At 35.9% G+C, this 16,443-nt stretch overlaps 1 protein-coding gene across 1 annotated transcript in view; it reads left to right on the forward strand.

Annotated features, from left to right (window-relative positions):
- CAND1 (cullin associated and neddylation dissociated 1) overlaps nt 1-14,090 on the forward strand; it is a 29,098-nt gene extending 15,008 nt beyond the window's left edge. The window contains exons 3-15 of the mRNA XM_064449113.1: nt 971-1,125; nt 2,967-3,090; nt 3,519-3,775; nt 3,858-3,963; nt 4,433-4,578; nt 5,656-5,948; nt 6,631-6,772; nt 7,410-8,903; nt 9,686-9,781; nt 11,529-11,698; nt 11,791-11,955; nt 12,178-12,285; nt 13,398-14,090. Of these exons, the coding sequence (XP_064305183.1) occupies nt 971-1,125; nt 2,967-3,090; nt 3,519-3,775; nt 3,858-3,963; nt 4,433-4,578; nt 5,656-5,948; nt 6,631-6,772; nt 7,410-8,903; nt 9,686-9,781; nt 11,529-11,698; nt 11,791-11,955; nt 12,178-12,285; nt 13,398-13,622 (3,481 nt within the window). The 3' untranslated portion in view covers nt 13,623-14,090. The remainder of the gene's footprint in view (nt 1-970; nt 1,126-2,966; nt 3,091-3,518; nt 3,776-3,857; nt 3,964-4,432; nt 4,579-5,655; nt 5,949-6,630; nt 6,773-7,409; nt 8,904-9,685; nt 9,782-11,528; nt 11,699-11,790; nt 11,956-12,177; nt 12,286-13,397) is intronic.
- The last annotated feature ends 2,353 nt before the right edge of the window (nt 14,091-16,443 follow it).

The raw sequence follows: 16,443 nt of genomic DNA on the forward strand, positions 1-16,443 counted from the left end.
CTGAGGTCCTTTGTCTGAAGGAGGTGTGTTAAAAATAGGTGGAAACTAGATCAGCAAATCTGGAATGAGAAATTGAAGGTGTGGTAGGAGAAAGTAAGTGGTTGGGGTTCTTATGGCAGTTTTTCACAGGTGAATGGAAGGAAATAGAAACAATATAAGGCTCAGTTTTGCATAACTTCCTTTTGGAGCAGAACATAACAGTGGAGAGATGCTGAAAGTGGGTGATAGGGCTAGGAAGCTGGTGAAGGGTGCTATATTTCTTACCAATGAACTAGGCTTTAATAGGACATCTGTGGTTTTAGTATTTTGAACGATCGGGACCGTTTGACCAAGGAATACAAGATTATGATGATCCTCAAAACAGTTGGAATAACTAAAACCTCACAATTCAGAGGAAAGAGAGGAAATGTTACTATGTGCTGCATGTACAGTGGTGCTTGGAGTCTCTGAAGCAGGGCATGTCATGTCATTGTGTTTTATTTTACCATTTACATTTTATTAAGGAAGGTACTTTAAGGTATAGAATAAGTGTGAGTGTATATCAGACTGAACCCAAGTGTTGTGTATAATAAAGATGCAGTAATTAAGAAGGTTCCTAACTTGTCTGTGAACTAAGCAGTCACTGGTTCTCAAGCACAGAAATTGATGGTTCTGGCTAGGTAACTTCTGCTTAAATCCTGGCATTAACTGAGAAGTAAGGAGGACTCTGGTTTTGAGACTGAAGCAGAACAGTCATGCAAAAATCATTTCTACCACTAGATAAAAAACATGTACTACACCAGTATTTTGTTACTAGACTTATGGAGACAGGTTATCAACCCCACCAGTTGAAGGTTTTCAAATTTTAAAATTCTGCTTTACATCACTACCAAAACCAACCTTCAGTTTGTGACTTGAATGCAGAATACTGAAATAAAATGAGGGATTCTATTTAAGATTGCAGATTTAATACTTTTCTTCTGTTATACAGCCTTGGCCCTTTGGTGAGTAAAGTGAAGGAGTATCAAGTGGAGACCATTGTAGATACCCTCTGTACGAACATGCTTTCAGATAAAGAACAGTTACGTGACATCTCAAGCATTGGCCTTAAAACTGTGATTGGAGAACTCCCCCCAGCTTCCAGTGGTAAGGCATTTTGTACTCAAGACTATCTGCTTTCATCGTTTTATTGCTAATTAAAAAGATGCAAAAGCTGGGTTCTTTAGTGAAGAATATTCAGTTCATTTAACATTGGAAATAATTTCTGTCAGAGGAAAAATGTATGGCACAAATATCCTGTTAAGGTGGTTCTTGCCTGCCTGACTTTCCAGATTTTACTAGTTTAAAAACGTTTTTACTGAAGAATTGCATTAATGTAAACCACAAGCTTACAGTATATGAACTTTGATATAACAAATTGAGTGTAAAAGTTCCTGTTTTAATAATTGTCTGGTAGAACATTTCTAGGTTGTAGTACTAGCTAAATATCATCTTGCTTTTTGATTGATAGGATATTTTAAAATTGATTATAGCTTGGGTATTTTACTTTAATGATCTGATTTCTTGTCTCAGTTTCTGGTAAGCGTTTTGGAAAGTACCTTGTGTTTGTAACAATTGCCTGTTAAATTACTGAAATGCTTACCTGCAGTTTTATATGAAGACAGTCTTTCCTCCAAAAGAGATAGTAATGATGAACAGCTCATCAGTTAATGGCATTACTTTTTTTAATTCAAGTGCTTTGCAGATATCGTAGTGTTAGGGTATGAATGAGAACAGAGAATTGATTAAAAAGGCTTTGGAAATGTAGTTTCTTAAATTAAAAAAAAAAAAAGCTCCAATTTTAACATTCTTTATTGAAAGTCCATATCTAAGTCTTGCTTTTGTCAAGCAGTAGTAAGATACATAAACTTTAAATAAATAATTTTAAGTAAATCAGTTTAAGCTTTTATTCGTTTGCCTATACAAAACAAAAGGAGATTTTTGGGGTGGAGATAAAGCTCAAGCAAAAATACAGGAAAATCTTTCAATATAATTAGTATTCCTAATACAAAAGGAACCTGGGTGTTATTTCTTGCTGTCCACTCAAACATAGATCATTGTCTTTTTCTCTTGGCCTCTATGGTAACACATTTGACTGTCCAATTGTTATGTTTAGTTTTAATCATATAGTTAAGAATAAGCCACAAACTGATATAAACTGGATTTAATTTAGGTTGGAATGGTATTAATTTCATGTAGAAATTTCCAAAGTGTGATTTTTTTTTTTAAAAAAAAAAACCTTCATGCAAATGAAGATGAGCGCTAGCCATTGGGTAGCTGTTACCATGTCATGAGTTTCTTCTCTTTTCATAATTACTCTGAACAACATTAGACAGTTGGGGGAGGGGGGATCTATGGAGTTGTAATAAAGAGAGTTTTACTTGAATTCTAAAATACTTTCAGTATGCATTTTTCCCCTTACTCAAATGCAGTATTTCAGGTACTTAGTATTGAAGCAGCTTCTTGTGCAAAATTTATTTTGCCTTTTCATTACACAGCTCTTCTTTAGAGGTGGCTCTATCCACTTCTGTGCTTCCCCTCACCTTTTAGTTTATTCTTTTATTTTTACCTATGGTCCTTTCATTTATTGCTCTAGACTTCTCTTGGCCTTCACTTTCCATTGCTTGCCCTGCCAAAGCAGTGTCCTTTGTCGTATATACCTCATGGGACAATTAAGAAGCTGCCCTCCTCAGTATGTTTCTACATAGATAGTTTTTCAGCTCTAATGCAGAGCATATGTTACATTAGCAAACAAACTTGCTGTTCAAGCTTGTTTTGTTGGGTGGGAAAAGCTTCTTTATGTTGAGATCAGGTTGCTTTCCATAGTCATAAACATGATCTCTGGTTCTGGTTCTGGTGTTTGTGGTTTTTTTTTTGTTCTGTTTTGTTGTTGTTGTTTTGGTTTTTTTTTTTATTATGAAGATACTGATATTCTGTTGTACTTTCAGGGTCTGCATTAGCAGCTAATGTTTGCAAAAAGATCACAGGGCGTCTCACTAGTGCTATAGCCAAGCAGGAAGATGTGTCTGTTCAACTGGAAGCACTAGATATCATGGCTGATATGCTGAGCAGGTAAACATCCCTCTTCCAAAATGCTGGTGAATGCTGATAATACTCCTTAAGGCGTAAACTTTAATCTTCCAAATGTTCAATTTAAATTACTTTCTTATGTGAAATAATATGATATGGTATTAAGTATATGTGCAACTTCATTTAGGGGAAAAAAAAAAAGAATGTATTGAAAATAAGTTGCTTGATTGATCGATGAACTTATTATTTCGTCTTCTGAGAACTATAGTTTTAAGCTTATTTTAATGTTTATTGCTTTGAGGGTATATTTTAAACTTCTTTCTTTTTTTAAAAGTTCCGAAAGCTTAAATTTCAAGACTTAATTGGAATCTTTGTGATGTTTTGGGAATACTTCAGGGAATTGTTGTACAGTGTGTGAACGAAATTATCTAGATTCAATTGGTTTGAGTTTGTGTTTTGTCTGTTTTAAGGCAAGGAGGACTGCTTGTTAACTTCCATCCTTCAATTCTGACCTGTCTGCTCCCCCAGCTGACTAGCCCCAGACTTGCTGTGAGGAAAAGAACCATCATTGCTCTTGGTCACCTGGTTATGAGTTGTGGCAATATGGTTTTTGTTGACCTCATTGAACATCTGTTGACAGAGCTGTCTAAAAATGATTCCATGTCAACAACTAGGACCTATATACAGTGTATTGCTGCTATCAGTAGGCAAGCAGGTCATAGAATAGGTAAGAAAAATATAAAAATTATCTGTAACTTTGAAAGTTTTTAGATGAGAGTAATTACTTTGCTATTTTTTTCTCTTACCAGGTGAATATCTCGAGAAAATAATTCCTTTGGTTGTAAAGTTTTGTAATGTAGATGATGATGAACTACGAGAGTATTGCATTCAAGCCTTTGAATCCTTTGTTAGGAGGTAAGTTATTCTTGGGTACCTACTTCAGGCTTTCTCAGGTTCTAATAGTGTGCCATTTGGTTGTAAGCTGTCAAGAGACAGTCTCCTTGGTACAAAATATTTTTGCGAGCATTGAGCTGGAACTGTTCCTATTACTCTATCTTGTAACTGAACTGTTAAGCAGCGTGTGATGTCTGTACTTCAGAAACGTTTTACTGTAGTAGTACTTGACCAATAGTGGCAATGAAAAAATTGATATCCAAAGGCATATCGTGGTTCTGAGCAACCTTCCAGTCTAGCAGATCCAGTTCCATAGTAGCATTGCTCTTTCTGACCTTCCTTTCTGAATTTCTATAATTCGGATGAATGCATTGATGGGACTTGGTTTGGTTAATGTCACCAAAATGTGCACTATATGGCACGAAGTCTTCTAGAAATATTTTAATTCTTCAAAGTAATTTGACATTGATTGTATTTTTGTATCAAACAGATGTCCTAAAGAAGTTTATCCTCATGTATCTACTATTATAAACATTTGTCTCAAATATCTTACGTATGATCCTAATTATAATTATGATGATGAAGATGAAGATGAAAATGCTATGGATGCTGATGGTGGTGATGATGACGATCAAGGTATATTCTCTTTCTGATTTGGGGGAGAGGAAGAGCTGTGCACCTGCACTCAACTGAGAAAGTTGATATGGGTGGTATTTCTACACTGTACTAGTATTTGAATGACTTGTATATTTTTGTATTCAATTTTTTTCACTGCTTTTAAACATACCTTATGAACTCAATTATTGGAGTAAAAGTATAGGAGATTGTGGCTGGGGATAAATAATTCCAAGGGTGAACGTAAAGTACAAGAAAAATATTTTAAGATACTTGAAAGGTGGAAAAAGGCAGAAGCGTGTAGGGTCATACAACTAAAGTGAGAAGAACATCAGTTAATGAACTGAAAATACATATTCAGCATGGGGAAGGCTTCCCACTACTTTCCACAATACTATATTGTTACCTAATGCATAAAATTAAGAGAGATTGAAAATTGCAAAATACTCAGTATTTTTCTGTAGGGTAAAAAACGTTTTAGACTGAAAAGCATAGCATTTTGTTAATATGGTGGCAATACCTTGCCATATGTAAGCTTTATGAAAACTTGGACGCGCGAGTAATCTGAACCCAGAGCGTAACATTCTTGTTACTTTGAGAATGAATGAGCTACATAGTTGTTGCTTTAGCGCTTAAGAAGGGCAATTTTTATTGCTTATTGTTTGTATATTTTTGTTGTCATTTTGGGGGGCAGAGTATGGTTTGATTTATTCCTAGCAAGAAAGAAACGGAATAATTTGTTGAATCTTGATCAGCTATTAAGTGTTGTTGCATTGTCGCTGATGTCATGAATAAAGAGGAGTATAGTTTAAATCAGTAGTCAGGCTGTAAACGCAATGGGAACCACCTTGTCCTGTTTGCAGTTTAAATTAATACATGTGTAAGACTAGCATGAAAAAATTGGCAGAGAAAATAATTAATGTTATGATTTAGGCAGTTCACAAGGCTTTTTATGTATGGCTTTTAACATGTCTCTGAACCTATTTCTTTGGTGTGCCTTACACAAAGAACTCAAGTGTGTTCTTATTAATTGTTTAATATAAAACTTGATGCTTTGATTGTCTAGACTTGAACATATGAATAATTTATTTTTTCAAGGGAGCGATGATGAATATAGTGATGATGATGACATGAGCTGGAAAGTGAGGCGTGCGGCTGCTAAATGTCTGGATGCTGTGGTTAGCACACGTCATGAAATGCTTCCAGAATTCTACAAAACTGTATCTCCTGCTTTGATAGCCAGATTCAAAGAACGTGAAGAAAATGTTAAAGCAGATGTTTTTCATGCATATCTTTCTCTTTTAAAACAAACTCGACCTGTGCAAAGTTGGCTTTGTGATCCTGATGCAATGGAACAAGGAGAGACACCTTTGACGATGCTTCAGTCTCAGGTTATTTGTCAAGATTTTTTTAGTTATCTTTGAGAAGACACACTGAAGTTGTGCACTGTTCATAAGGATAGTTACTGAAATATGCCTTATCATACTTTGTTCATACACAGATTTACAGTTTATTACTGTAGTACTAACATAGAGAGCAAGCCAGGTAAACTCGCTCGGAATAGTGTAGCAGCCTTGGAAACTAAAATTAGCAACTCATGCAAATGTGCTTATCCGACTTGTTTACTGTCACCTGTAAAATTTGCATGCCCTATGAGTTTAGATGAATTACCAAGGCAAAATAGTTATTTTTGTGCATTTTGCAATGCAGATGTAAGCTCTAATGATCAAGATAAAACTTGATTTGCTACAATGTATTTTATTTGCAGAGTGTAAAGGATAGCAAGTTTTCCTAAGTGAATTATTTGGGTGACTTTTCACTTGTTGCTCTATACAGTTTTATTAATGCAAATCTAGTTTTGCTTTGTTCCATCTCACCTTTTAAAGTTAAATTACTTTTTTTTTTATAGCAATTCTTTTGAATCTTCATTTCTCAGTGTTTATAACTTCTAGTTCTGTAGAGAAATCAGAAATAGAGGGGTAGACCATATGTCTTTCTTTATATCCCCCCAGTCATCAAAGATGAAAGAAATGTCAGCTATTGAATCAATTAATCAGAGCACATCTGTTACAGGTCCCCAACATAGTTAAAGCCTTGCACAAACAGATGAAGGAGAAAAGTGTGAAGACTCGTCAATGTTGCTTTAACATGCTGACTGAGCTAGTAAATGTATTACCTGGAGCCCTAACACAACATGTTCCCGTACTTGTACCAGGTATGAGAAACATATTATTAACTTAAAGATTTGTTAGTAAATTGGGTGTGAAATTTCGAAATCTTTAAGTCTTGGCTGTGCTTTTTGCAAAAGCTTTGAAGTGTTGCTTCTATTTAAAGCAATTGGCAAAATAATTAGCTACTGTGTGGATCCATATAAATATTTGAGTGACATACTTCCATTAATCTTGAAAACTGGGGTTGGCTCCAAGATTAAGATTTTTTTTTTTCTGTATCTAAAAAAGAAAGTTAGTTTTCTTCTTAATTGCAAGATAAAATTGCCGTCTTTTTCATTTCAACAGAATGAAATACTGTCCATATTTTCTTTTTTGGGGCCTAAAATGTTAAATTTTGAAGTAACAAGGAAAAGTAAGTTTGGAAAAGTTAAAGGTTCAGAATCCCATTATAATTAAGGAAATACATCACAAACCGTCTAATGGCCCATGTCCTCTGTGCAGAGGAAGCTTGAAAATTAATTGATTGAATAAAATAGAGAAGGGGGCTTGGAAGCATTCAAAAAAGGCTGAGAGCGGGAAAACATAAATTGAGTACAGTTGCTTTCCTTCAGAAATTCTGAAGTGGTCTAACAGAATATAAACGCCTAACCTAAAAATAGATTTTCTTTCTTTTTCTTCCAGGGATAATTTTTTCACTGAATGACAAATCAAGTTCTTCTAATCTGAAGATAGATGCTTTGTCCTGTTTGTATGTGATCCTCTGCAATCATTCTCCCCAGGTCTTTCATCCTCATGTTCAAGCATTGGTACCTCCAGTTGTAGCTTGTGTTGGAGACCCATTTTACAAGATAACATCAGAGGCGCTTTTGGTTACCCAACAACTTGTGAAAGTCATTCGTCCTTTAGACCAGCCTTCTTCCTTTGATGCTACTCCTTACATCAAAGATTTGTTTACTTGTACAATCAAGAGATTAAAGGCGGCTGACATTGATCAGGAGGTGAAGGAAAGGGCAATATCTTGCATGGGTCAAATAATTTGTAGCCTTGGTGACAGTCTAGGCACAGATCTGCCTAGTACACTTCAGATCTTCCTAGAGAGACTGAAGAATGAGATCACTCGGTTAACTACAGTGAAGGCTATGACATTGATTGCTGGTTCTCCTTTGAAGATAGATTTGAGACCAATCCTTGGGGAAGGAGTTCCTATTCTTGCCTCTTTTTTGAGAAAGAACCAGAGAGCTTTGAAACTGGGCACTCTTTCTGCTCTAGATATTTTAATTAAGAATTACAGTGACAGCTTGACAGCTGCCATGATTGATGCTGTCCTGGATGAGCTTCCACCTCTGATTAGTGAAAGTGATATGCATGTATCACAGATGGCCATCAGTTTTCTGACAACGCTGGCTAAAGTATATCCTTCTTCCCTGTCAAAGATTAGCGGGTCCATTCTCAATGAACTTATTGGGCTGGTGAGATCGCCTCTACTTCAGGGTGGAGCACTTAGTGCCATGCTAGAATTTTTCCAAGCTTTGGTTGTGACTGGTACAAATAATTTAGGCTATATGGATTTACTGCGCATGTTAACGGGTCCAGTGTACTCACAGAGCACAGCGCTTACTCACAAGCAGTCTTACTATTCCATTGCCAAATGTGTTGCTGCCCTTACTCGAGCCTGCCCTAAGGAAGGACCAGCTGTTGTAGGTCAGTTCATTCAAGATGTCAAGAACTCAAGGTCCACGGATTCTATTCGGCTTTTGGCTTTGCTTTCTCTTGGGGAAGTTGGGCATCACATTGACTTAAGCGGACAGATTGAGCTGAAGTCTGTAATACTAGAAGCATTCTCTTCTCCTAGCGAAGAGGTCAAATCGGCGGCATCTTATGCATTAGGCAGTATTAGTGTTGGCAATCTTCCTGAGTATCTGCCATTTGTCTTACAAGAAATAACCAGCCAACCTAAAAGGCAATACCTTCTTCTTCATTCCTTGAAAGAAATAATTAGCTCTGCCTCAGTGATTGGTCTCAAACCGTATGTTGAGAACATCTGGGCCTTACTTCTGAAACACTGCGAATGTGCAGAAGAGGGTACGAGGAATGTTGTTGCTGAATGCTTGGGCAAGCTTACGTTAATAGACCCAGAGACTCTGCTTCCACGACTCAAGGGGTACTTGGCATCAGGTGAGTAGTGGAAACTCATGTACATATTGTAGCAAATGGCCTTATGCTATCTATTAACGAATTGGTCTAGTTTTGCAAATTAGTTCCTTAAATTTTATGATGCTCCTGAAGTTTAGCTTTCCTTCTGCCCCAACAATGTGAGGCTTAGATGGTTCCATTTTTACTAAAGTAGTTAGTCATACATAACATGAATTAATTTCATGGTCTGCTTTCAGACTGTGGTATTTCAATTAATGATGCTGTGTTTAACTAGGAGTTATAAGCTTAAAGGGGAGGGAGCATCAGTGACAACCAGACAGTACTACTTGACAAACCAGTTGCAACATGTTGACGTTTGGTGTATATTACAGTATTGCTAGTTTTCAGATAAGAATTCTGAATTCTTTAAGGATTAGGAAGGATCGTTGTGCATAATTCATTACTCGGTTTCATATCAAGAATATTGACATTTTCTTCATGTACTTTGGCTTTAAAGAGGAGAGTGGTTTTAGGCCTATGTGGTGAATGAAAAAAATCTGTCCGAATAGGCTCATTTCTTGAATTTTCTGTAGCAGATCATGTTAAATATTTATTACAAATGTTATGGTCTCTTTTCCCCTGTTTAAAATGGAACAAAAGAACATCTGAGGAGGGATCATATTGCCTTGCTAGTAATAAGCTACAACACTTCTTTAATGTTGTTAAGAGTAGTAGAAATCTAAAAAGAATGGAATTGAACGTGATTTAAATTCTGTAGTTGTACTGTTTTAATGTTATATGTTTACACTTTTATTCTATATTAGGGTCTTCATATGCTCGAAGTTCAGTGGTTACTGCTGTCAAGTTCACTATTTCTGATCACCCACAACCCATAGACCCACTCTTGAAGAATTGCATAGGTAAGTTCTTTAGTGACAGCTTCTACATTTTCAAGCAATAGAATTGCACTTAAAATTGTTTTGTGTTTTCAGAAAAAAATTATTTTGCAGGGCCCAGAATTAGCTGCCAATTGTAACTGTCAGAACATTTATAAAATGATTCCATGCTAGCCAACTAGTTCTATTAATTCTAGCTTGATTGAATTCTGAGCAGTAAAAGTTGTGTGATACAAATGGTATGTAGTGAAGCTGTGTAAAAGCTGGGTCTTTTAGAAGACAGTACCCAAAAAGCTGGTTTCCTTTCCCATGCTTTTGCCGAATTATATCACATTGATATAGTAGGGTACTGTCTTTACCCAGAGGGGTGGTCTTAGAAATATTTGACATTCAGTGATTTAAAATACGTATGCACGTGTGAATTCTGAGCCTTACCAGGTGGCAAATTGTAAATTTAGTTCCTTAGGATTCTGTAATGCTTTGTGATCTGAAAGTTATCGGAAGCATGTATATTTTTACATCAGTAAAACATCAGTATAACATCAGTATGGTGAAGAGGTTTACAATGTTGTGGGTTTTTTGATCTTTTTTCATTTATATGACTAAGTATCATGGATTTGTTTAATATGCTATGGTGATGTTTTATAGTGGCTTTGATTACAGGTTTAAAGATTTGTAAAAATGGTGCACACTGCTAAAACTAATGGGGAAAAAGATTAATCTTTGAAAACATATGTTTTGTAGAGGACAAGGTTTTTAGTTATGGGGAAGTGGTGTCAGTTCATATGTGTTATTTTCATCACTAAGCTTAACATTTTTTAGTAATATGTTAAAGAATTGACTGTTCTTGTGGGATTTTCCCCCCTGCTGTCCATGCCACTGAAGGCTGCCTTGCCTCTGTGATTTCTGGGAATACTTACTGATTATCCAGTCAAAAAACTATTGGTATTCAGTGCTTAAAAATGCTCAGCCATCTTTAGTTTTGTTACCCAGGTTTAGGTTTGTGGGTTTTTTTTTTTTCTGTGTAGAAGTCACTTTGATGTTTACACCCTCTTATTCTTCTCCCTTTAAAAATTTTACTCCTCTTGGAAGTTGCTAGTAAAACTTCACGAACATTGGGGAAAACTATGATCTATTCCTGCAGGCACTTATTTTAACAAGGCTGTGTTATAGATCTATAGACTTTGTAAATTGAAAATACGCAGAGAGTGCAGTGGGGTGGGATGGGATGATAGAGGTGTTGCTACATTAATACATACTGAGTGAGCTTACCTTCTAGTAATTTAGGAATTCTCAGTATGTGCCAATTTGGGGCTTAAAAATCAATATATTGATAGTTTGCTTAAGAGGTGTTCTCCAATTCTTGAACTGCAGAATTTAAACTGGGTTTCTAATGCATATTCTGAGAGACTTTAATGGAGAAAAGGAAAGATTTTGTTAAATATGATTTTTCATTAATTTATATACTCTACATCTAAAAAACCTTGAAATATCATTGTGATAGCCATTTATTTTGGTGGTGGTTTTTTAATTTCTGATTCGTTATCTGAAATGCTATATATCTCACTTATATAATACTTTTGATATGATTCTAATTAAACAGATTTATTTCTGTAATCATGATAAAATAGCAGGTGTTGGTCTGTGTTACATCGAAATAAGTCCTGCACTAAATATGTCCTTTTGAAAGGTTAAAACTAGGCAAAGATATTTTTAAACTAGCAAATAACAAGAACCTCATAGGTTGACTTATTTCTTCACATGATTGCAGGTGATTTTCTGAAAACATTGGAGGACCCCGATCTCAATGTCAGGAGAGTAGCCCTAGTGACATTTAACTCAGCTGCACACAATAAACCATCATTAATAAGGGACCTCTTAGATACTGTGCTTCCTCATCTTTACAATGAAACAAAAGTCAGAAAGGAATTAATCAGAGAGGTATGTTAACTAAAAACCAGTGCTAAATGTAAGTAGATTCTTTGTTTTTCTAAATATATTACTTCCTAACTTTGTTTTATATTCTCTGACAGGTGGAAATGGGACCATTTAAGCATACAGTTGATGATGGGTTGGACATAAGGAAAGCAGCTTTCGAGTGCATGTATACTCTTTTGGATAGCTGTTTGGATAGACTAGATATATTTGAATTCTTAAACCATGTTGAAGATGGCCTGAAGGATCACTATGATATTAAGGTTAGCCGTCATTTTTCTCTGCATAAGCAGACTTACTCAAAACATTTTAAATAGTGAATAGACTGAAATGGTAAAAATATTGCTTCATATGCTTAAGTACTTCACTATATTTGCTATTTTCATTAAAATGTTGCTGGTAGAAAGGTTACACAGCATCATAGGAAATCTCTCCGTATATGTGCTGAGCATAACTGACTGTTGGATTGGTTTTCTCTCACCTAGATGCTAACCTTTTTAATGTTGGTGAGATTGTCTACCCTTTGTCCAACTGCAGTGCTGCAGAGGTTGGATAGGCTTGTTGAACCTTTACGTGCTACGTGTACAACTAAGGTATTGTTTTAAATTTAAAATTTATTTAAGTTAATTATTTTGTGTTGTCTTATAGAAGTATAAATGGACTTGTGTATGAAGAATATTTCTGAGAATCTAGGTGTGTTGCGGTAGCATTTCCTGAGTGATAGTTCATAAGCTGCAATAGGGCAATATAAATATGTGGGCCCTTACATATGTATTAAATTCCTTGAAATTACAAATGGAACAGTAGATTTGTTAGCTTCTTTTTAAAAATCCTTCATTTCCTTGATGCCATTTGTTTTGCTCCTTAAAAATCTAGCTACCTCTTGGGCAACTTCTAAGTCTCATTTCATTATAAATAGTGAAACTGGAATACTGAGTTTTTCTAACTTCTAATGATTACGTTGTTGCAGACAAACATTTGGGTGACAAAGGATGGAGGCGCAGTGTAAAGTGGTTCTATTTGTGTTGGATGTTTTTGTTTTGTTTCTCCCTTCTTCATTTATATTACAGGATTCTTGGGTCTTGACACAGTTAGTCTCCCATTCCTGCTCTTGTCTTGATCCACCTGCATGCTCTGACAGTCATTTAATGCCTGATTTGCCTTGCTTTTCCATTACTGTAATCTGTTATATTTCACATCCAGAAATTTGACTGCTTTTAATAATAAGTTTTGTTTGTATCCTTGAAATGTCTTTGAGAATTATAACAGAAGGTTAAGCAGTTATTCTAATCAAGGTCAACTTTTTAAAAATTTCTGTGCTCTGGAAACTGGAAGTATTGTGATGATACCATTTTAATGTTGTTTACTGACCTTACTAGCTAGAGGTTGGCTGCTGTAATTTTTTTGATTTGGTAATTGACTTGGCAGCTTACAACCTTTTTCTGCTTTCTTGAACTGTATTCAAGTTTCAGTCTTAGTTGCAAACTGCTAGTAAAACATCTGATAAAAAGTACATGTTTAGAGAGGTTTCTTTACTTGTTGTTTTGTTGTTTGGTTTTTAAGAGCTTAGGCCATTTTGAAAGCTGTACAAAGTGGTAGTATGGAAGGAGATAGGTCTTTGTAAGATACATTTTCTTTTTAAGGTGAGTGTAGAGGGGGAGGGTTAAGCAAAAGTTTCAAACATATTTTCATTTTTTTTCCCTAGGTAAAGGCAAACTCAGTGAAACAGGAGTTTGAAAAGCAAGATGAACTGAAACGATCTGCTATGAGGGCAGTAGCAGCGCTTCTAACCATTCCAGAAGCAGAGAAGAGTCCATTAATGAGTGAATTTCAGTCACAGATAAGCTCTAACCCTGAGCTGGCAGCCATCTTTGAAAGTATCCAAAAAGATTCATCATCCACTAACTTGGAATCAATGGACACTAGTTAGATGTTCGTCCAAAATGGGGACCATTATGTTGAACCATATGATGCACTGAATTGACAGGTTATGAGTAAGAAACAGAAAAAATATCTAATCTTCACATTGTTCCACTTTATTTACCTTTATGGATTTATGGAGACAGTTGGCTTTTCCCATTGTTGCTTTTCTAGCATTTATTCCAGAAATGTATTTCCATAATCCAGAGTTTGTTAACCACTTGGTTTAGTGGATTTGGCTACATTTGGGAATTAAAAAGTTGACGCATGGTATATGGAAATAGGTTCCAACATCCATTTGCCCTGTAATGTTTAGGATTAAAATGTTAAAATTTTGTGACCATGATTTTTTTTTCCTTTTATTCACTTTCTACTTGTAAACACAAAAAGGGGGGAGGTGGGAATCAAGTGTCCAGGTGCACCATATTTTTGGACAACTTTTTATTCTTTTCAGCTTCATAAATTGGTTTGGCTGGCAGATGAATTCTGTGTAAGATTTATTATATTGAAGAGAGGGTTTGGGCAGAGTTCAAAAAGAGCAGACAAATGGCATTTTTAAAAGTGTGGGGATTAGAAAACAAATATCCCTGTTGTGCACACTAATTTTGCATGAGCAAGTTTGCAAATATATATTGTCTGTAAAACAGCATGTGCAGTTTATTCGTAATGCAAGTTAAAATAAGTTCTACTGTATCAGTGCAGTTTTCAGGTATTTTGACGTACAGAACATCCATACAGGAAGGGACAAATGAAGGTTGGTTGTCTTAACCTGGCTTTTTAAAATGCCAGTAGTATGACCCTGCAGGTGTTCTTAGAGTAAATATGACTACTCCTGCAGTTTTCATGGTTTTTTGTACTCAAAGGCTGGATCCCCTGGAATTGAGGTGGACAAACTGGAAGATTGGAGGGAAACAGGATGAGATGGAGGTAAAATAAGCAGAGAACAATAGCTGCTCAGTGGCTGCTGAACTCTGGATTCAACTTTGCTTTTGTTACAAAAGTATGAAAGGAGGTTTCTTGAGTCGCTTCTACCTCCTTTTTTTTCATCCAACAACTTTTGTTAGGGCACTAATATACGGTGTTACCTAGACAAGTATTGGCAGACCATCATTTTGTGCCTGTCAGAACACTTTCTGGCACATGGAACCATCAGTAGGTTGCAGTGCTGCAAGTGACATACAGTAGTCTGGGCGAGGTAGGAAACAGGGAATGGTTTTAAGAGTGGAGATAAAAAGCAAACAGGTGCAAGAAAAATAATCTGTGAATATGCTGAAGAGAAGGTGATAGCTGGTAGTCCTGCAATGAATTGGATTTGGGGATTTAATAGCAAAAGATGGGGAAGCACTGCCTCAGATTGAGACTTGTCATTACTTGGTTAATGCAATTGCTTAGTTGTCTCTTTTTTTTCAGTCAGATCTGATTTTGATTTTTCTCTCATTAACTGGTATTTTTTAGCTAGTTTGATATTTTGGAAACCTGTTACAAGGATATGTGGCGTAAGCTGCTATGTGACTAAACAAACGTACATTTTTATGACTTCAGTGATGGTTTCCTGTGAGCATTAGGGTTTGGGGGCAAATTCTTCACCTTACACGCTTGCAACTTGGGAAAAGCAGGGGAGATAATGTTGCGTTTTACTTTAATAAAAGGACCTGAACAAAGAGATCTATGAGTTCCTTCAGTAGTAACAATTTTAATGCTGTAGAAATTTTTGAAACTGTAGCTTTCTCTGTCTCTAAAGTCTTCATACTAATGTAACAATTGTCTTCTAGAAGTAGAAATAAATGAGATTAAACGTACCAACATATCTAAATGTCATGAAAAAGAATGGGATGGCTCTAGAGAGAAACCATATGGTAGAAAAACCACTGTGAATTAGGTCCTTTTTATCCTGCTGTATAACTCATCTACTTCAATTACAGCAATATACAGGCCTCCTAATTAAGAATCTGTTGTGTTAATTAGTTGTCAAACTAATCGTAGAACTTTTGTATTAAGTTTTCAGAATGCATTAAAATGTTTTATAGACCTAAAGCTAGGTGTGAGAATGGTATGATAAACATGAAATGTGAGGCTAAAATATGTAAATGGAGTAGGTGGCAACAGTAAGTAAACAGAATACTTAGATCTGTAGTTGAGAGATTTGTGTGTGTTCACGTACTACCATAATGCCTAATGTGGTGGATGCAAATAATCTCTGCTTTGTTTTACAGTACATTACCATGGAACAAATTTAAGGGCAGAAGAGAAGGTTGAGCTGTATTATTTAGTGAATGCTTTCTTGAAAGAGAGTAGTCTTCACTTTGGCCACTGATGAAGCGGCTGGGAACATAAGAATTACGTCTCCTCTGTAAATCACAGAAAATCCAAGAGTATGGTTCTCTTCAAGTAGCAATTGGTTATTTCGGTGATGCAGGAAGACAGGCTCATGAAGGTTGTAACTGCACCATAATTACTGGAATTATTTATTAGTTTTATAAAGTCTAACCAGGTTGGGAGTTCAAATTCCACTGACTTTCACTAGATCGCTTGATTGTAAGGTGGTTCCCCCCCCCCCCCCCCGTGTATCCACATATTTGGGTAAATCTGGTGTATTCATGCTTTTAGTGCAGTTAGGTTCAGGTAATTCTGTTAAGGATGCTAAACATCCGAAACTAAAATATGAAATTACTCTCACTAAAACAAAACCAGAATTCTGAAAGTCTGCTCTTGAAGATTTTTGGTATGATTAGAACTTTCTATAGTGTTTTTCATCATATTGTACACAGGCAATTGAGAGCAGTTAATAAGCTTCCACATAATACAGAAATGGTTGGCTCATCCTCATATTG

The sequence above is a fragment of the Phalacrocorax carbo genome, chromosome 1, assembly GCF_963921805.1.
Source record: "Phalacrocorax carbo chromosome 1, bPhaCar2.1, whole genome shotgun sequence".
NCBI classification, from domain to species: domain Eukaryota; kingdom Metazoa; phylum Chordata; class Aves; order Suliformes; family Phalacrocoracidae; genus Phalacrocorax; species Phalacrocorax carbo.